Source organism: Uloborus diversus, chromosome 7, assembly GCF_026930045.1.
Source record: "Uloborus diversus isolate 005 chromosome 7, Udiv.v.3.1, whole genome shotgun sequence".
Lineage (NCBI taxonomy): Eukaryota > Metazoa > Arthropoda > Arachnida > Araneae > Uloboridae > Uloborus > Uloborus diversus.
The window spans coordinates 99,942,920-99,957,335 of NC_072737.1; the positions used below are offsets into that span (position 1 = coordinate 99,942,920).

The 14,416-nt window shown below is 32.5% G+C and overlaps 2 protein-coding genes across 2 annotated transcripts in view; one reads left to right on the plus strand and one right to left on the minus strand.

Moving 5' to 3' along the window:
• The window catches only part of LOC129226005 (mitogen-activated protein kinase kinase kinase 11-like), a 44,205-nt gene extending 40,054 nt beyond the window's left edge, over positions 1–4,151 (plus strand). Inside the window, exon 9 of the mRNA XM_054860580.1 lies at positions 36–4,151. Coding sequence (XP_054716555.1) covers positions 36–1,057 — 1,022 coding nt within the window. The 3' untranslated portion in view covers positions 1,058–4,151. The remainder of the gene's footprint in view (positions 1–35) is intronic.
• Positions 4,152–5,499: 1,348 nt separating this feature from the next.
• The window catches only part of LOC129225820 (molybdenum cofactor biosynthesis protein 1-like), a 48,238-nt gene continuing 39,321 nt past the window's right edge, over positions 5,500–14,416 (minus strand). The window contains exons 9-11 of the mRNA XM_054860335.1: positions 11,391–11,511; positions 10,646–10,696; positions 5,500–7,091 (exon numbers count right to left, since the gene is read on the minus strand). Coding sequence (XP_054716310.1) covers positions 6,475–7,091; positions 10,646–10,696; positions 11,391–11,511 — 789 coding nt within the window. The 3' untranslated portion in view covers positions 5,500–6,474. The remainder of the gene's footprint in view (positions 7,092–10,645; positions 10,697–11,390; positions 11,512–14,416) is intronic.

Below are 14,416 nucleotides of genomic sequence, written 5' to 3' on the forward strand. Positions count from 1 at the left end.
TGTACGTAATATATAGTAATTTTTTCCCCCTCTAGGGCCACCAATTCTCGGTTCGGATTATGAATTCTCATCTACTTCCGGTTATCCTCATAATACATACCACGGCCAAACGCGTCATTATCGCCCTAGTCTCATCTTAGATGGTGCTCATCAAAGTAAACACTTCGATTCCCTGTGGAACAGTGGCTCTTCCCAGTTGCCTTTATCGCCTAGGAAACTGTCTTCTGCCAGTTGTGAAAGTGATAATTTCAGCTCAAACACAGACTTCTATTCAACAGATTGTTACATTACTGAAAAATATTACCCAGACTCTAAGCCTTCAGAAGAAAAAACCTACCCCGAGTGGTCAAATCTAGAAGGAACTTATGCTTATGATAATCCCGGTTCTCAAATTTCATCCACTAATGACTTGTCAAACATTCAAGCATTCCTGCCACAAAGGTCCAAATATAGTCATCGACGTACACCATCCAATGTGTCAAATGCATCCAATTCTTCCTCAAATATAAACCCATCTTTTCACAGCGACGAGGCAGATTCTGAGGCAAATGCCATCCCTCAATTACTTAATTATTCCAACAATGTCCCCGCATTCCAGCGTAGGAAAAGTCAGGAGAAGGGGCCAGACCGACCTTCGACCTTGGATCTGGGAAGGTTGCCACCCCTGCCGAAAAAAAGTGCCCTGGGTCGCACTTCTCCGAAGCAATGGACGGCTTTCTCAAATTCCACCTCCCCTTCCAGGACAACTCCAACTGATGGTCTGGGCACCCCCAGTGACGAGAGTTCTGGTAGCACAAGTGGATCCAGGGTTCGTTTCTCCATTGATGAGACAGGAGGGCATGTCAACAGGGTTGAGACAGGGGGGTATGCCAACAGGCTTGAGACGAGAGGGTATGTCAACAGGGTTGCCAAGGAGGAGGAGGAGAAGACGCTGCTCGATTTGCCAGTAGAAGGGCAGTCACAGGATGGCACCATTCCGTTGTCCGTAACTCTCCTTCGGAGCTCTAAGCAGCGGCAGTTTTCGACCCGCACATGGGAGCAGCGATATCTGACTTAAATAGATGTCTTGTGAGTGTCTATTTGTTTATGCCAAAATATGCTCATAAACATTACATTCCTATTGATGATTGTGTAACAGTTTTAAAATGTGGTTTTGTAGTAAAATGCTTTACATGAGATACTTAAGTGTGGCCCATATTTTTTTTTACTTTCTATTTTAAGTTTTTATAGAATCATACATTTAACATTCCTTTTCAACATTAATTTTATTAGATGGAACCAAATATGTGTAAAGCTTTATTAGTTTTTCATTTTCTTATTCCGATATAATTGAATATGAATAGATCTGAATATTAAAAAAAAATTTTAATGCAGATTGGCCATCCTTTTGTAGCTTTTTAAAAAATAAACTTTTACAGATCTGATATTTTTTTATTCTGTGTACCCCTGAATGCGCTCCAGTTGTTTTATTAAATTTATGTAGAAAATATAAAAACTAATGTGTTAGATGAGAGTTATTGTTGTGATAATTGATTTTAGTTTATTATAGAACTGTTTATTTTTGTGATAAAATTTTATTTTCTGACTTATTATAAGCAATCAAACTTTTATATAGAAAAAAGTTAGTCAATCAAATCTTTATGGAAGTTAATCAAAATAATTTTGATGAAGTTAACATTTTGTTAAATTACAATAGATACCTCAGTGATGAGTTTGTATTACCTTTGTTTTTTCTTTCGCATAAGAATTGTTTGAAGACTTTGTTGCTACTTCATATTTGTACAGTTTTAGTTATAGCTTAAAATTCTAATCTCATAAAATTTATTAATATATTTATTGTATGTTATTTATGGACTTTCAGAAACTGTTATATCTTTTGTTCAAATATTCACACATCCATTTAAGTGTTTTGATTGTATATTTGAAATGCTATTTAAATAACTTCAAATTCTGAAACTAGTGTTAAAATTCAATGCTCAATTTTGTTAAGTGTTTAAAAATGAGCAAAAAATTGTACGCGTATGTAGCTTGTATTAAAATTCGCATCACAAGTCCGGGTTTTGTTTAGCAATAGAAAAATATGAGTTCAAATGTTACCGTATACTATTACTAGTTCCATCAACTTCTTTTTTAAAAGATATGTGTTAAAACAAGTTGCTGATATAGTATATTATATCAAGGGTTGGATTTCCTTTAAGTCTTAAATACAATGATTTCTTGTATATAAGTTTTGATACTGATAACTAAGCAGAGTGAGAGGAACTAACACAGATTGAGATTCATTAACACGGAAGAGGCAATGTCGCATTGATGATGTAGTTGCCCACTGTATTTCTCAAAAGCACCATAGAATTAATGTATCATTCTTCAAAGCATTCATTCTTTGAAGTCCTAAACTTTTTTTTGGTTAATTTTTTCTTTAAAATTTCAGTCCAGATTTTCCCTGCCACCTCTTTTATCCATTTGCATTTTTATGTAAAAAAATAACGTTTTTTTTTTTTTACACCCCTACGACAATATTTGTGAATCAAGCGGGAGCGGCACTACAGCTAGAGTGAAACTATTCTATTGGTAAATGTAATAAATTCTTTCAGCATAGTTTCTTGTTCTAGGCAAAAGTAATTTTAATTTAAAAAATAATTGAGCAATTATAAATTATCATCAAAGTGGTTGATTGATCACTGCATATCCAATTTTTTAATATAATTGTTCATTTTTGATTTTATTTTATTTAATTTTTTTTAATAATCAAAGTTCTTTTTATCCCCAAGGGTAAACTTAAAATCTGTTGTGAGCCCTGATTTTTTTAATGTTAATTTTAAAGTTGATTGCCAAAAATAAATTATTTTTAATCTAGGGAGTTTTTTTGGACTTGTTTGTATTGTTGTGTTGCAATTTTTTCCTCTGAGAACTTGTTTAGCAGGGGTTTTTTTTTGGGGGGGGGGCAGATGGACAGGTGTTTTAATTTTTATCCTTCCATCCTTGAGATCACCCATGGTTGAAGATTACCTGGGAAGCTTCTATCCACTTCTCTGTTTAGAGCTCTCAAAATGTTTCATATGAGCTTATTAACAAAGGATTTTTCTGAAATTTTGTTTTTTTTTGGGGGGGGGGAGGGGGGTTAGGCTTATCTTCCCCTCTTAGACAAAATCTTAGCTCATGGGGTGAATTAGGTGCAATATGCATATTTGAGACAATTTTATTCAATGTTTTTTATATTTTCAAAATCTGTTGATTTTTGGTTATACTCGTATTTTATCCTGAATTTACAAGGTACTTCTAACATGCATTTTAGTTCAGATGAGTAATTATTATATTATGCATGAGGGTTGAGTTTTGAGTAAAATTTAATAATTAATGGACAAAACATGTAAATCATTATAACTAATTTCCATTTTACTTCAAGGATTTATAAAAGCAAAACCAGCTCAAAAAAAAAAAAAAAAACTTTACAACAGCTTAAGAATGTAGTTTGTGTCTCTGTATAGAGAAAATTTGATCCTCTTCTTTCCAAAATCAATGTTTGTTGAATCAAACTAAAAAAAAAAAAAACCCACAAAACTATACCAAGTTATCATATTAGAGAATTGAAGTTTTTAAATGTCTTTTTTTATCAGCATAATTTATTTTGAGGTGAATAAATTCCCCACATATATCACTATATGCCATACATTGTTTTTTTTTTCTTTCTTTTAAAGCCCCATATGGTTAGAACTTACATGCATTGCAAAATGAGAGTTATTAGTTAATTTATTATATTGTTCATTGTTAACAGCGAATGAAAGACATATGATTCCAGAATGTCTTGGAATTTTTAAAGAGTACTTATATTTTTATAAAGGGTTGTATATTAGATGTAATAGTATGTTAGAAAAAGATCCATACTATTTATTGTAGATGTTTATGTAATTTATGAGCTTTGATATTTTAGAATTCATCATACAGTTAAATTATAAAATATATACTGAAATAAATCATTATTTTGCAATAAAATTAAATACAGAATAAATTTTGAAGTGTATTTTGATATCTACTTCGTAGTAAGACTTTTTTAAATGTTTTTCTTTTATATAAAAAGCTAAGTGCCTGAAATTGAAGAGTTATGTAAAAATATTATTTTTGTATATATCTAACTATACACATATAACAAGTGTATGCAATATAATTTAATAAATGTAACCTGTTTGTTGTTTAATTATTTCTATTCAAGTTACTTTCAACACAAAGAAAAAAGCAAGAAGTTCTGCCCAGAACTAAGCGAGCCTACTCTTCCAACATCAATATTCTACTATCAGATCATAATTTTCTTGATTAGCTAACATTTCAAGTTATGTTGGAATGTCTTCTGTGAAGTGCCATATCCCCATGCATTTTCATGTCATGTGGTTTTTGTTTTTCATTATAATATGCATTGAGCATGTACCCTTGGACTCTCCTGAAAAAATTGGAAATGACAAGTTTATCATGTACAATCAAATATTGGAGTCTTCATGTTCCAAAAGCTGTCTGTGAGGATATTTATTCTATTCTTAGAATTATATTTTCTGAAATTCTTAAATTTGCACTCTGATCCCTGAGTTATCCTCATATATATAATAGCGAATTCGCTGATTGAATAACGCTGACATCACCAACAATGAAACTGGCGCCACAGCATGATAATTAGAAATTTTTTTTTGATAATGTTTGGCATGCAGGGAAATGCTTTATTTTGACAAGGCTGAGCTGGATCTGGTAACCTAACTATTTTAACGCTATCTACTGGAGTTTAGAGTGAATCCACTGGAGTTAGGGTTAAAATTTCATCTATCAAAATATCATGAAACAGGCAATTGCTTTATTCAAATGTAGAAGCAATTTTCTCCCCCATACCTTGACGGGCGATTTTCTATTTTTTAATACATAGCAGTATCACTAACAAATGATCCATGCAGATCATCATGAACAATACTTGAAGCCAGTGACACCCAAACTTGAATTTTCTCGATTTGCAAAATGGAACTCTAAGTTTTGACGAATGATAAAATACAGGTATGCACACATGTATTTAATGAAAAGGGACATTCAGGAATTTAAAATTTGCAATATTGCAAGAATGTTTCCGAATTTGCCAATTCTTAAGACAAAATTTGAGGAATAATGACGCAGTGAACTCCCATCTTGGCGCACTTGCTTGAAGCTAACATGTTCTATACCCTTTTCAATTTTACAGTGGCGTGAAAATGAGAGGAGGATAAAAGCTAGACATTTTTTAACATCTCTTGTAAGTAGAAGGGTAAAATAGGAACAATGCCAAAATTCATACTAGTCATTGAAAAAAGGTTTTCTAGTAACTTAAATTCGATAAAACATGATAAACAAATTACTAATGATGGGGATATTGAATTGACAGTGTCTAAATTTCAACCAGCATTTTAAAAGGATAAGATGTGAAAACACGAAAAATGATGACACGTAATAAAAAGAGCTATAAAAAAGAATAAAATAGTTTTTGTCGGATACTTTATTTGTATAAATTATATTTCAGATAAAGTGCAATATAAGTTCGATTCTTTGATACAAAGCAATTTTATAGACAAGATGTGTTATACATCAATATATTTCCAGGTAAACAATATAAATAACAGATGACATGCTTAAAATTTTACAAAATTGAACAATATTTAGTCAGATTGGATTGTGTTTCTACTGTCGTGAAACCAAACTAGTCCTTGATGGTAAATACAGAAATTTTGCTATTTAAAGCGCAAAAGCTCCCATAAGTTGTGAATTAAAATTTTTTGTAAAGACATCATGGGTAAATTTAGTTTACAAGTAAAAGTGAAGCAGCTTGGGCTATGTACAAAAGTATGCAAATGATTATTCATGAGCCTAATATATTTTTCTAAAGCTCTTTTTTTTTTTTTAGAATTTTGCTTTTATGTGCTCAAGACCCTTCAGGCTCAGGCTAAATTCCGATATAAAATGGATTGATTCTCTGCAAACAGACTACCAAGTTTTATGGTCTGGTGGTTTGAATCAGTTTTTGATAGTTTGAGACAGGGCTGTGGAGTCGGAGGCAAAAGGACCGACCAAGACTCCGGGATTTTTAGAACCTTTATCCCTACATCAGCCTGACTCCGACTCTGCAAATACCGGCAGAGTTGCAGGCTTTGAGGGAAAATGACCGATTTCAACTCTTGGAATTTTAAACCTTGCACGCTTGACTCCAACTTCCCTACTCCAAAATCAGTCCGACTCCAACTCTGCAGCCTTGGTCTTGGATCAACACATCACCGATGATTTCAAACTTTATTTAGGGCTGTAACTCAAGTTCTGTGTCAGCTCACATTTTAATTTAAAATGTTTTCTTCCAGATAGGCTATTTTAACATAAATTAGCAGGTAATATATTTATTTCCCACCCGCAATATTTCCAAGTTATATGCCGTCTCTTTTCCACAAAGAGCATGATAAAACAATCTCAAAAATACATCTATGACTTCCTGATAAAATTTTCTTTACCACCAGTTTTCGTTAATAGTTTCACAGATTTGATAGTTATTTCTTTGGATACAGCTTTACACATATCATAAATAGTTAGAGCTGCTACTGTCACAGAAGTCATTGCCTCCATTTCAACACCTGTTTTATGTGTTGTTTTAACCAGAGATTTGATCAGAATTTCATGAGATGTCTCAAGCAATGAAATCTCTAGATTAACAAAATCAATTTGCACATTATGACACAGTGGAATCAAGTTACTTGTTTGCTTTGCTGCCATTATGCCTGCAAGATTAGCAACCCCTGTAACATCTCCTTTTTTTATTTTGTTTTCATGCACTAATCTGAAAGCCATTGGCCCCAGATAAACTACAGCTTCAGCTTCTGCCGTTCGCACAGTTTTGGTTTTGGAACTAACATCTACCATATTGAGGTTTCCGTCAGCATCAACATGTGACAAAATTTCTGATGATTGAAGCTTTGAATTTGTAAAGATACTGCGTTGATGGAAGAATTGAATTGCTTGTGATTGAAGATATTTTCTTTGATAAGGGTTTGTCCTTGATTTATGATTTCTGATGATATTGCACAAGGAATTTTCTAATACAGCTGAAAAAAATTCATAAAGAAAGAAAAGTTAGATAATTTGAATTTCTTGCAATTTTTTTGCTGATGAAATTCATCAGATTTTACTAAAAGATATAGTGGGTATGAAAAATGCATAAATTACTTTGGTATTGTAGAAATATATCAAATAGTTTTGCAGCTTCCACTTAATCTATTATCTTAAACAAAATTAATCTTTCCTATGGTAGAATCCATGTCAATTCAACAAGGGGTGTAACATGATGATCTCCGATTTTTTTGAATTTAACATATATTAAAATTTATAAAAAATTAAGAAATACCTTTTTTGTGTTGTTTTGCCCAAATTTGTATTTAAATGATATTTTTTCTTGTTTAAAAACAGATGCAACATTTTGAAATGTGTGCTTTAGTTTTTTTTTTTTTTTTTTCCAGTCTTTTGGAAAAAAAAAGTTTAAAATAGTTTTTTTTCTAGCGAAACTTTCATTTTGAGTTGCCGTTTTATTCAGGATATTGAATTTAGTGAGAACAAAATGGCATTGCGCTTAACGATTTTTTCGGCGCTTCGCTGAAAGGTTGTGTCAGGAAATGCAGCGAATCGACTGAAGCCTCGTTCTTGTTTTCATAAAAAATAAACCTTCTGGATAAAGTGGAGACTCAAAATGAAAATTTCGCTATATAACTTAATTAAAAGTGTTCTCTGGCCACTTGTTGCGAATTTTTTTTTTTTTTTTGAATTTTCAGATCTGCCATTACGTAAAGAGTTTCTTAAAAACCTTTATTTTTTCAAATGCCTCTAAAATCTGTTAGACGAAAAAGTGGAAGCTCTCCTTTTCAGGGAACATAGTGCTCAGTGGTACTAATAAACTGTAAAAAAATAAAAAATTTTAAAATTGACATTTTTGAGAAAAATCAAAAAAATTTTAAACTTTTTTTTTTTAAGACGGGAAAAAACAACTCAAGCACATATTTCAAAATGTTGCATATGTTTTTAAAATTGTAAATGAAAATTGCATTATTTTACTTTTATTAACAATTTTGGTAATGCGACTTTTCTTGGAGGCTAGGACACTCCCGCGTCCCGTGATGCAACAGATCACACCACTAGGTCTGGCTTTAGAGAGAGAAATGATTTCCAAATAGGAGGAAGGCAAAAGTAATTAACAACAATATTTTTAAAAAATCGACATTTGCCATAAAAAAAGAAAAAAAAATAGTTTGACAATCTTTTTTATTTAGCTACTCAATGACTGAAATTTGAAGCCAAAATCATTTGCTAAAAATGCACTGCATGATATTAAGAAAAAATAATATACAGTGAAGCACCATTTCAAGGGCATATATAAGGTAGGGGCTGAGGGGGCCCTGGCCCTCTCCAAAATGTGGGGGAAAAATTTAAATAAAGGTAGTTATTTTTGGTTTAAATTGCTCACAAATTATTTCCAAAGTTTTAGCTAAAAAAATTGAATAAACAAATATGATAGTGATAAAGATAATTATAATACTTTAGCTCACAGAGATTTCCGAACTGGGTGCCGCAAGAAGAGGCGAGGGGTGCTGCAAAGTGTCCATGATACAGGCATAGAAGTGTGTTCCTATATTACTATATTTTCCTATAAATCTAAAAAAACATTCCTATTTTCCTATAATTCCTACATTTTTTGGTTCGTTCCTCCTTGCAGCTCCTATTTTTCAACTTCTATCTTCAAAGGCCATGATTTCCCTTGGAAAACGTATTTTTTGAAAACATGCTGGCGCCAAACACATGATTCGCTGAAAATTACATGCCTTGTTTTGAGATTTCAATCCTTTTGCATTCTGTGAAGGTGTCAATTATTTTTGAAGTTAGTTAGTATAGCTACTTTAAGTCGGACTATTTTATTATTTACTTTATATACATAGCTTTCAATAGTTTATTTATTTCTTAAGTTGATTTTAGTTTTTGGGCCTATTCAACCAAGAAAATAGGATTTAACACTCATAGTTTTGGATTTTTATGAAACTTTGTGTGTTTGTTTCTCTTATGTTCTTAAAAAAGTGTGCAGAAGATTTCTGATGAACCTCAAATGGTTTAAGTGTTTCAACCCAGGGTTGTCCACAGAAATTTTAGGGCCCATCACAAATGACTTTTATGGAACCCTCTTCATATTGTTTACCTCTACGTCCCTACATATACGAGGCATGTTTTTAAAGTAAGTACCGTTTTGAAATTTAAAAAAAGGGCAGGTGCACATAGAGCAATGAAATTTATTGCACAAAACTCTACCTCCTTTACGCTATTTTTCGATATTGCTCCCATGATTTTCCAAGCATTTGTCATTGCATGGTACAGGTTTTTGTATACCTATTCGTAGAACATTGCCGCCTGTGTAGTCAACCATAGTGTAACATGTTCTCTGAGCTCATCTTTGATGTTGTGCCATCGACTGCCAAGGAAAGATTTTAGATGCCGAAACAAATGAAAGATGCTGCGAGCGAGGTCGAGGCAGTCCGGAGGACGAAACCGTCCCAGCCAAAACCCTGTAAGAGTTTATACTTCTTGATCAATTATACGTTTTTTAAACTGGTCCTTGCAGAGTCTAATACACATTAACCTATACCTATTACAGTGAAACCTGTGTAAGTTGACCACTTGCAGTGCACCACATTAGTGATCAACTTAAACAGGTGGTCAACTTACAAAGGTTGATTTATCTGATTAATGCCAATTCCGTGCCTGAAAAAAGTGGTCAACTTAGACAGGCGGTCAACTTACAAGGGTGGTTAACTTCACAGGTTTTTACTGTATATGTTTTTCCATTTGTACACTTTTTTTATACAGTCTCTTCAAAAATGCATAAACGGTGCTTCACTGTATCATTTGAATACCATACTATTAACAAATTCTTCAAGAATCGATTGAACAATTTCTAATGTGTGGTGAACAAAGGCTCTTTTTTAATTACATCAAAATCATTAACAATTGTTCCTTATCCTGGTTTGGTTCAAAGAAACTACTCACTTGAACTTTAGTGAATGGTTAAGAAAAGACACCAAAATCTACAATTGTATAACTTATGTTTTATGTGATGGAAAACACATTAGATTTCATGTATTATTTTTAATTTGTTAATTTTTTTTTTTTTTTGCTGCACATGTTCAATTTTACTCTACTAAGTGGATGCAAAAATTGATCTATAAGAGAAATAATTATATGAAAACTAGGAGGGGGAGGAAGTGACCAATGTTAATATTTGGCCCGAAAATAATATGTAAACAAAACTTTTCCCCCCTCATTTAGGAAATGCTATTAAATTTATTAGTAAGACCATTGCCCATTTTAATCTATCAGTATCAGACATGTGTAGCTTATTCAAGTGAAAAAGAGGAAATTCAGAAGCAAAAATTGACAATAAAATTTATCAAATAATGCACACTATTTTTAAAAAACTCAGCATTTTCTATAAATGTGTAAAAAAAAACATTTTTTTATATAATCATTAGCTTTCTGATTTCATCGAATATAAATTTCACAATACAATTATATGTACTGCATTTTACTATGTTACAAAATCATATTACATACTTCTGATACTAACCACCAATTAGAATCATCGGTCTGTTCTCCCCCTTCATAAGATTAAACATTCCTGAAGAGAAAAATGTTTTATATTAGAATTCATTCGGCATAAAATAAGCTTGAACATCGAAAAAAGAAATCAACCTCAAAATGTGTACTATCAATAAAAATCAATACAATTTTAATGAGATATACAACTTCAAGCACATTAGAACATGTAACTCAAAACTAGAAGAGTTGAAGCTGTGAAAAGTGAAGGGATGTAGTGAGTTGACAATAAAATGTATCAAATTTCAAAGTTTTGAGTAAAACATGTTTAAAGTTCAGATCCTAGTTTTTCTTTCATTGCTTTATTTTTTATATTCATGATGTATAGCGCACCTACCTGGGCTACTAAATTAAACTATATTTGGGGCTTCTCTAACTCCAAAACAGGAGAGAGGTTCTTTTACCATCTGTCCTTAATGTCTCCAAATCTTTAATTTTGGCACTTACTTCCTTTTTCTTGTCATTTCCTCAATTTAGTTTTTTGTTTTTAAATGAATTCAGGCTACATTAACTGTACACTATATTTCATAACCAAACAAGTCTTATTTCTGCATTAAAGCATTATAATGAGTTACAATTTAATTGCTCAATAAATGGTATTTTTAATGAAATTGCAGTTTTGCATTTAAAGTTATGAACAAAAGAAACTCTATACACATTTTTAAGCCTCAAGAATATTCTAAAATGGAACTGAAACACTTGTCTGAGAATATTACCAGCATGTTGTTTTTTCTTGTCGAGAACAGCAGTTGAAATGACATGTATGAGTTCTTCTTCAGAGTTTCCTTTTCTTAGAATATCACGCAAAGAAACTTCTTCTTTTCCAAACAAACAAACCTAATCAACCATAATGATTAAATGTTATTTAAAAAGTCAAAAAAATCAAGTATAACTAGTCAATTTTGAATTTCAATCAACAGTTAGTACAGGATTGGCAGATGAATCGCCTAAATTAATAGTGATATAGCATGGAATCAAGTATTTAAGTAACATGAAAGAAATTACTGTAAAAGCTCTCATAATCGCGTGGTTTCAATTTTTGCATTTTCCGTGAGCACATCTTATTGGGGAAAATTTAAGCCCCACCACATATACATATATATATATATATATATATATATATATATATATATATATATATATATATATATATATACAGGGTGATTATAATTAAAGTTACCCTGTTTAGACCCCTCTAGTAACCGTTCTACGCAACGGATTTCGATGAAACTTAGAATATATATTATATAGAACATGGAGAGCAGGATTATGCAATAAAAAAAATAGTTCAAAAATCGACGATAGGGGCGCTCTACACACGTAAAACATCCGGCAACAACAATGTTGTGTATGAACAGTCACTGCATCCCGATTACATTACCGTATGGTGTGGTTTCACCGGTGATTTCATCCTCGGTCCCCATTTCTTCGAGGAGATCCCCCCCCCCCGCCCCAAGGTCCTAAAAGGTATTCCGTCACTGGTCCCTGATATTGCCCACTTCTTGAGCAGCAAGTCATTCCTGCTTTGCAACAACGATCATGTTTGGACTCAACTGTCTTCATGCAAGATGGTGCACCCCTCACATTGCTCGTCCAGTAAAAACACTGCTTCGTATGCATTTCGGTGATGACAGGACAATTTCCAGGCATTTCCCTACAGCTTGGCCCCAGCGATCACCGGACCTAAATCCGTGTCACTTCTGGTTGTGGGGCTTCCTGAAAGATCGGGTCTAAGGTGGAAGCATACGGACAGTGCCTGAATTAAAGGACAGCATAAGGCGCCATGTTCATGCTATTGATAGGGAAAATCTTTGTGCAACTGTGGCTCACGCTATAACACGTTTTCATCATGTGATTGACGCAGATGGAATGCACATTGAACAAATTCTGTAAATAAAATCGATTTTCAGACATAGTCTCCGTCTTATTCTGGTGGTAGATTTTTGAACTATTTTTTTTTATTACATAATCTTACTCCTCATGGTCTATATAATCTATATTCCAATTTTCATCGAAATCTGATGTGTAGAACGTGTGCTCCCCACTCTCATGCTTTTGTCTGTTTCCTGTGATGCATAAGTCCATGCTTTACTTTTTTGTGTGTCATTTTTATTAATGTGTTTTCATGCTGTCCTTTTTGAATTGACCTTAAGAGAGGGGCTGGTATCAAGAGAGTGACGCAAGGCTCCCTTTTAAGTGGGGAATAGAATATCACCAATTTTAGGGGGCTGGGGATTTATCCCTCGGAGGAAATTTCGTAAAATGGATGTAAAATTCTGCATTTTGAAGCCTTATAAAGGTTAATTGGATAGACCTAGATACAGTTGTACAGTATTGTTCAAACTTTGCCATTTTAAGTTTGAAAGAAAAAATAAACTATAGATTTCTCATTACAACAACCTTTTTTTAATTATATAGTGCAGGAAACCAAAAGGAATAGAGGTAGTGTATCATTTTTTTTTCCTGGCTAATCAGATTAACAATATCGTGTAGAAGTAATTGGAACCCACTTTACTTAGGATTTTCAAAGACTTATCTAATTATTTTCAAGGACTCTAGAATAAATAAAATTATTTAACGCACTTCATTTGTACCTTCCAGTCTCTGATATTTTAATACTTGATTGTAAATTTTTACAGTCCTGTTCTAACTTTGTAAGAAATAGCTATTTTAAATTTAAAAGAAAAAAGAAACCATAGATTTCTCATGACAACTTTTCTTCAGTTGCAAATAGGGCAGAAAACGAAAAGAAATAGAAGTAGCGTGTATTTTTTCCGTACTAAACAAATAGACAATATGCAGAAAAAATAAGATAAAAGCAATCAATACAAAAGAATTTCCAAAGTACTGCATACAGGATTGAATAAATAGCAAGATATGAAACATGTGAGTCACAAAAATTTATTTCAAATAATATGTTACAAATGTGAAAACCATGATTTTTACATTTTTAATACAGGATGTGGCAAGGAGCTGAATTTGACACATTTTGGCACTCCTCCTCCTCTACCATTTGTTAGAAATTTTAAAATTTAAGGTTTGTAGCCACACGTTTCCAAATATTCAAGGTTTTCAGGCACTTAAAAATGAAATTAGTTTTTCAAGCAATTTCGATTTTTTAAGGAACAAATTATGAATTTTTTTTGGGAGTTACGGACCCACTTCAAAGCAGGGCCCTAAGCAATAACTTGTTTATCTTATAGGCAAATTCAGCCCTGTTTGAAATTCACTCTTACCTGCAGATTTTTCGTAATTTTTACGAAAATTCTTCAGTTTTTACGGTTAAAGGATTTTTACGATTTTACCAATCTTTGTTAGGTTTTTATAGACTTTTATAAAATTTCAGCAATTTTTCCAAAACTTTTGATGACTCAATTATTTAGATTTCAATAATGACAAGGACTGACTCACTTAGACTTAGATGATTATGACTTGCCTTACTTTTTAAACAATATTTATAAAGTAAGTAAAATTGTACTCTCCCTCTAAGTAAAAAGATTTTTTTAATCAGAACACTCAGATAATTGAAATTTTTTCAGTTTGCGATGGTATTTATTTTCTCTCTCTCTTTTTAAAGAGAGAGAGAAGGGAAAAAACTATGTTTTTTAGAATTTCTCAAAAGGCCATTAATCTACTAAGAACATAAATATTATGCACAAATATACTTTAAATGTGGACACAAATCACAACAAGTAGATCGTTCTGTTAGCGCGAATGGGGGGGGGGGAGTTTTTTCCCCTTT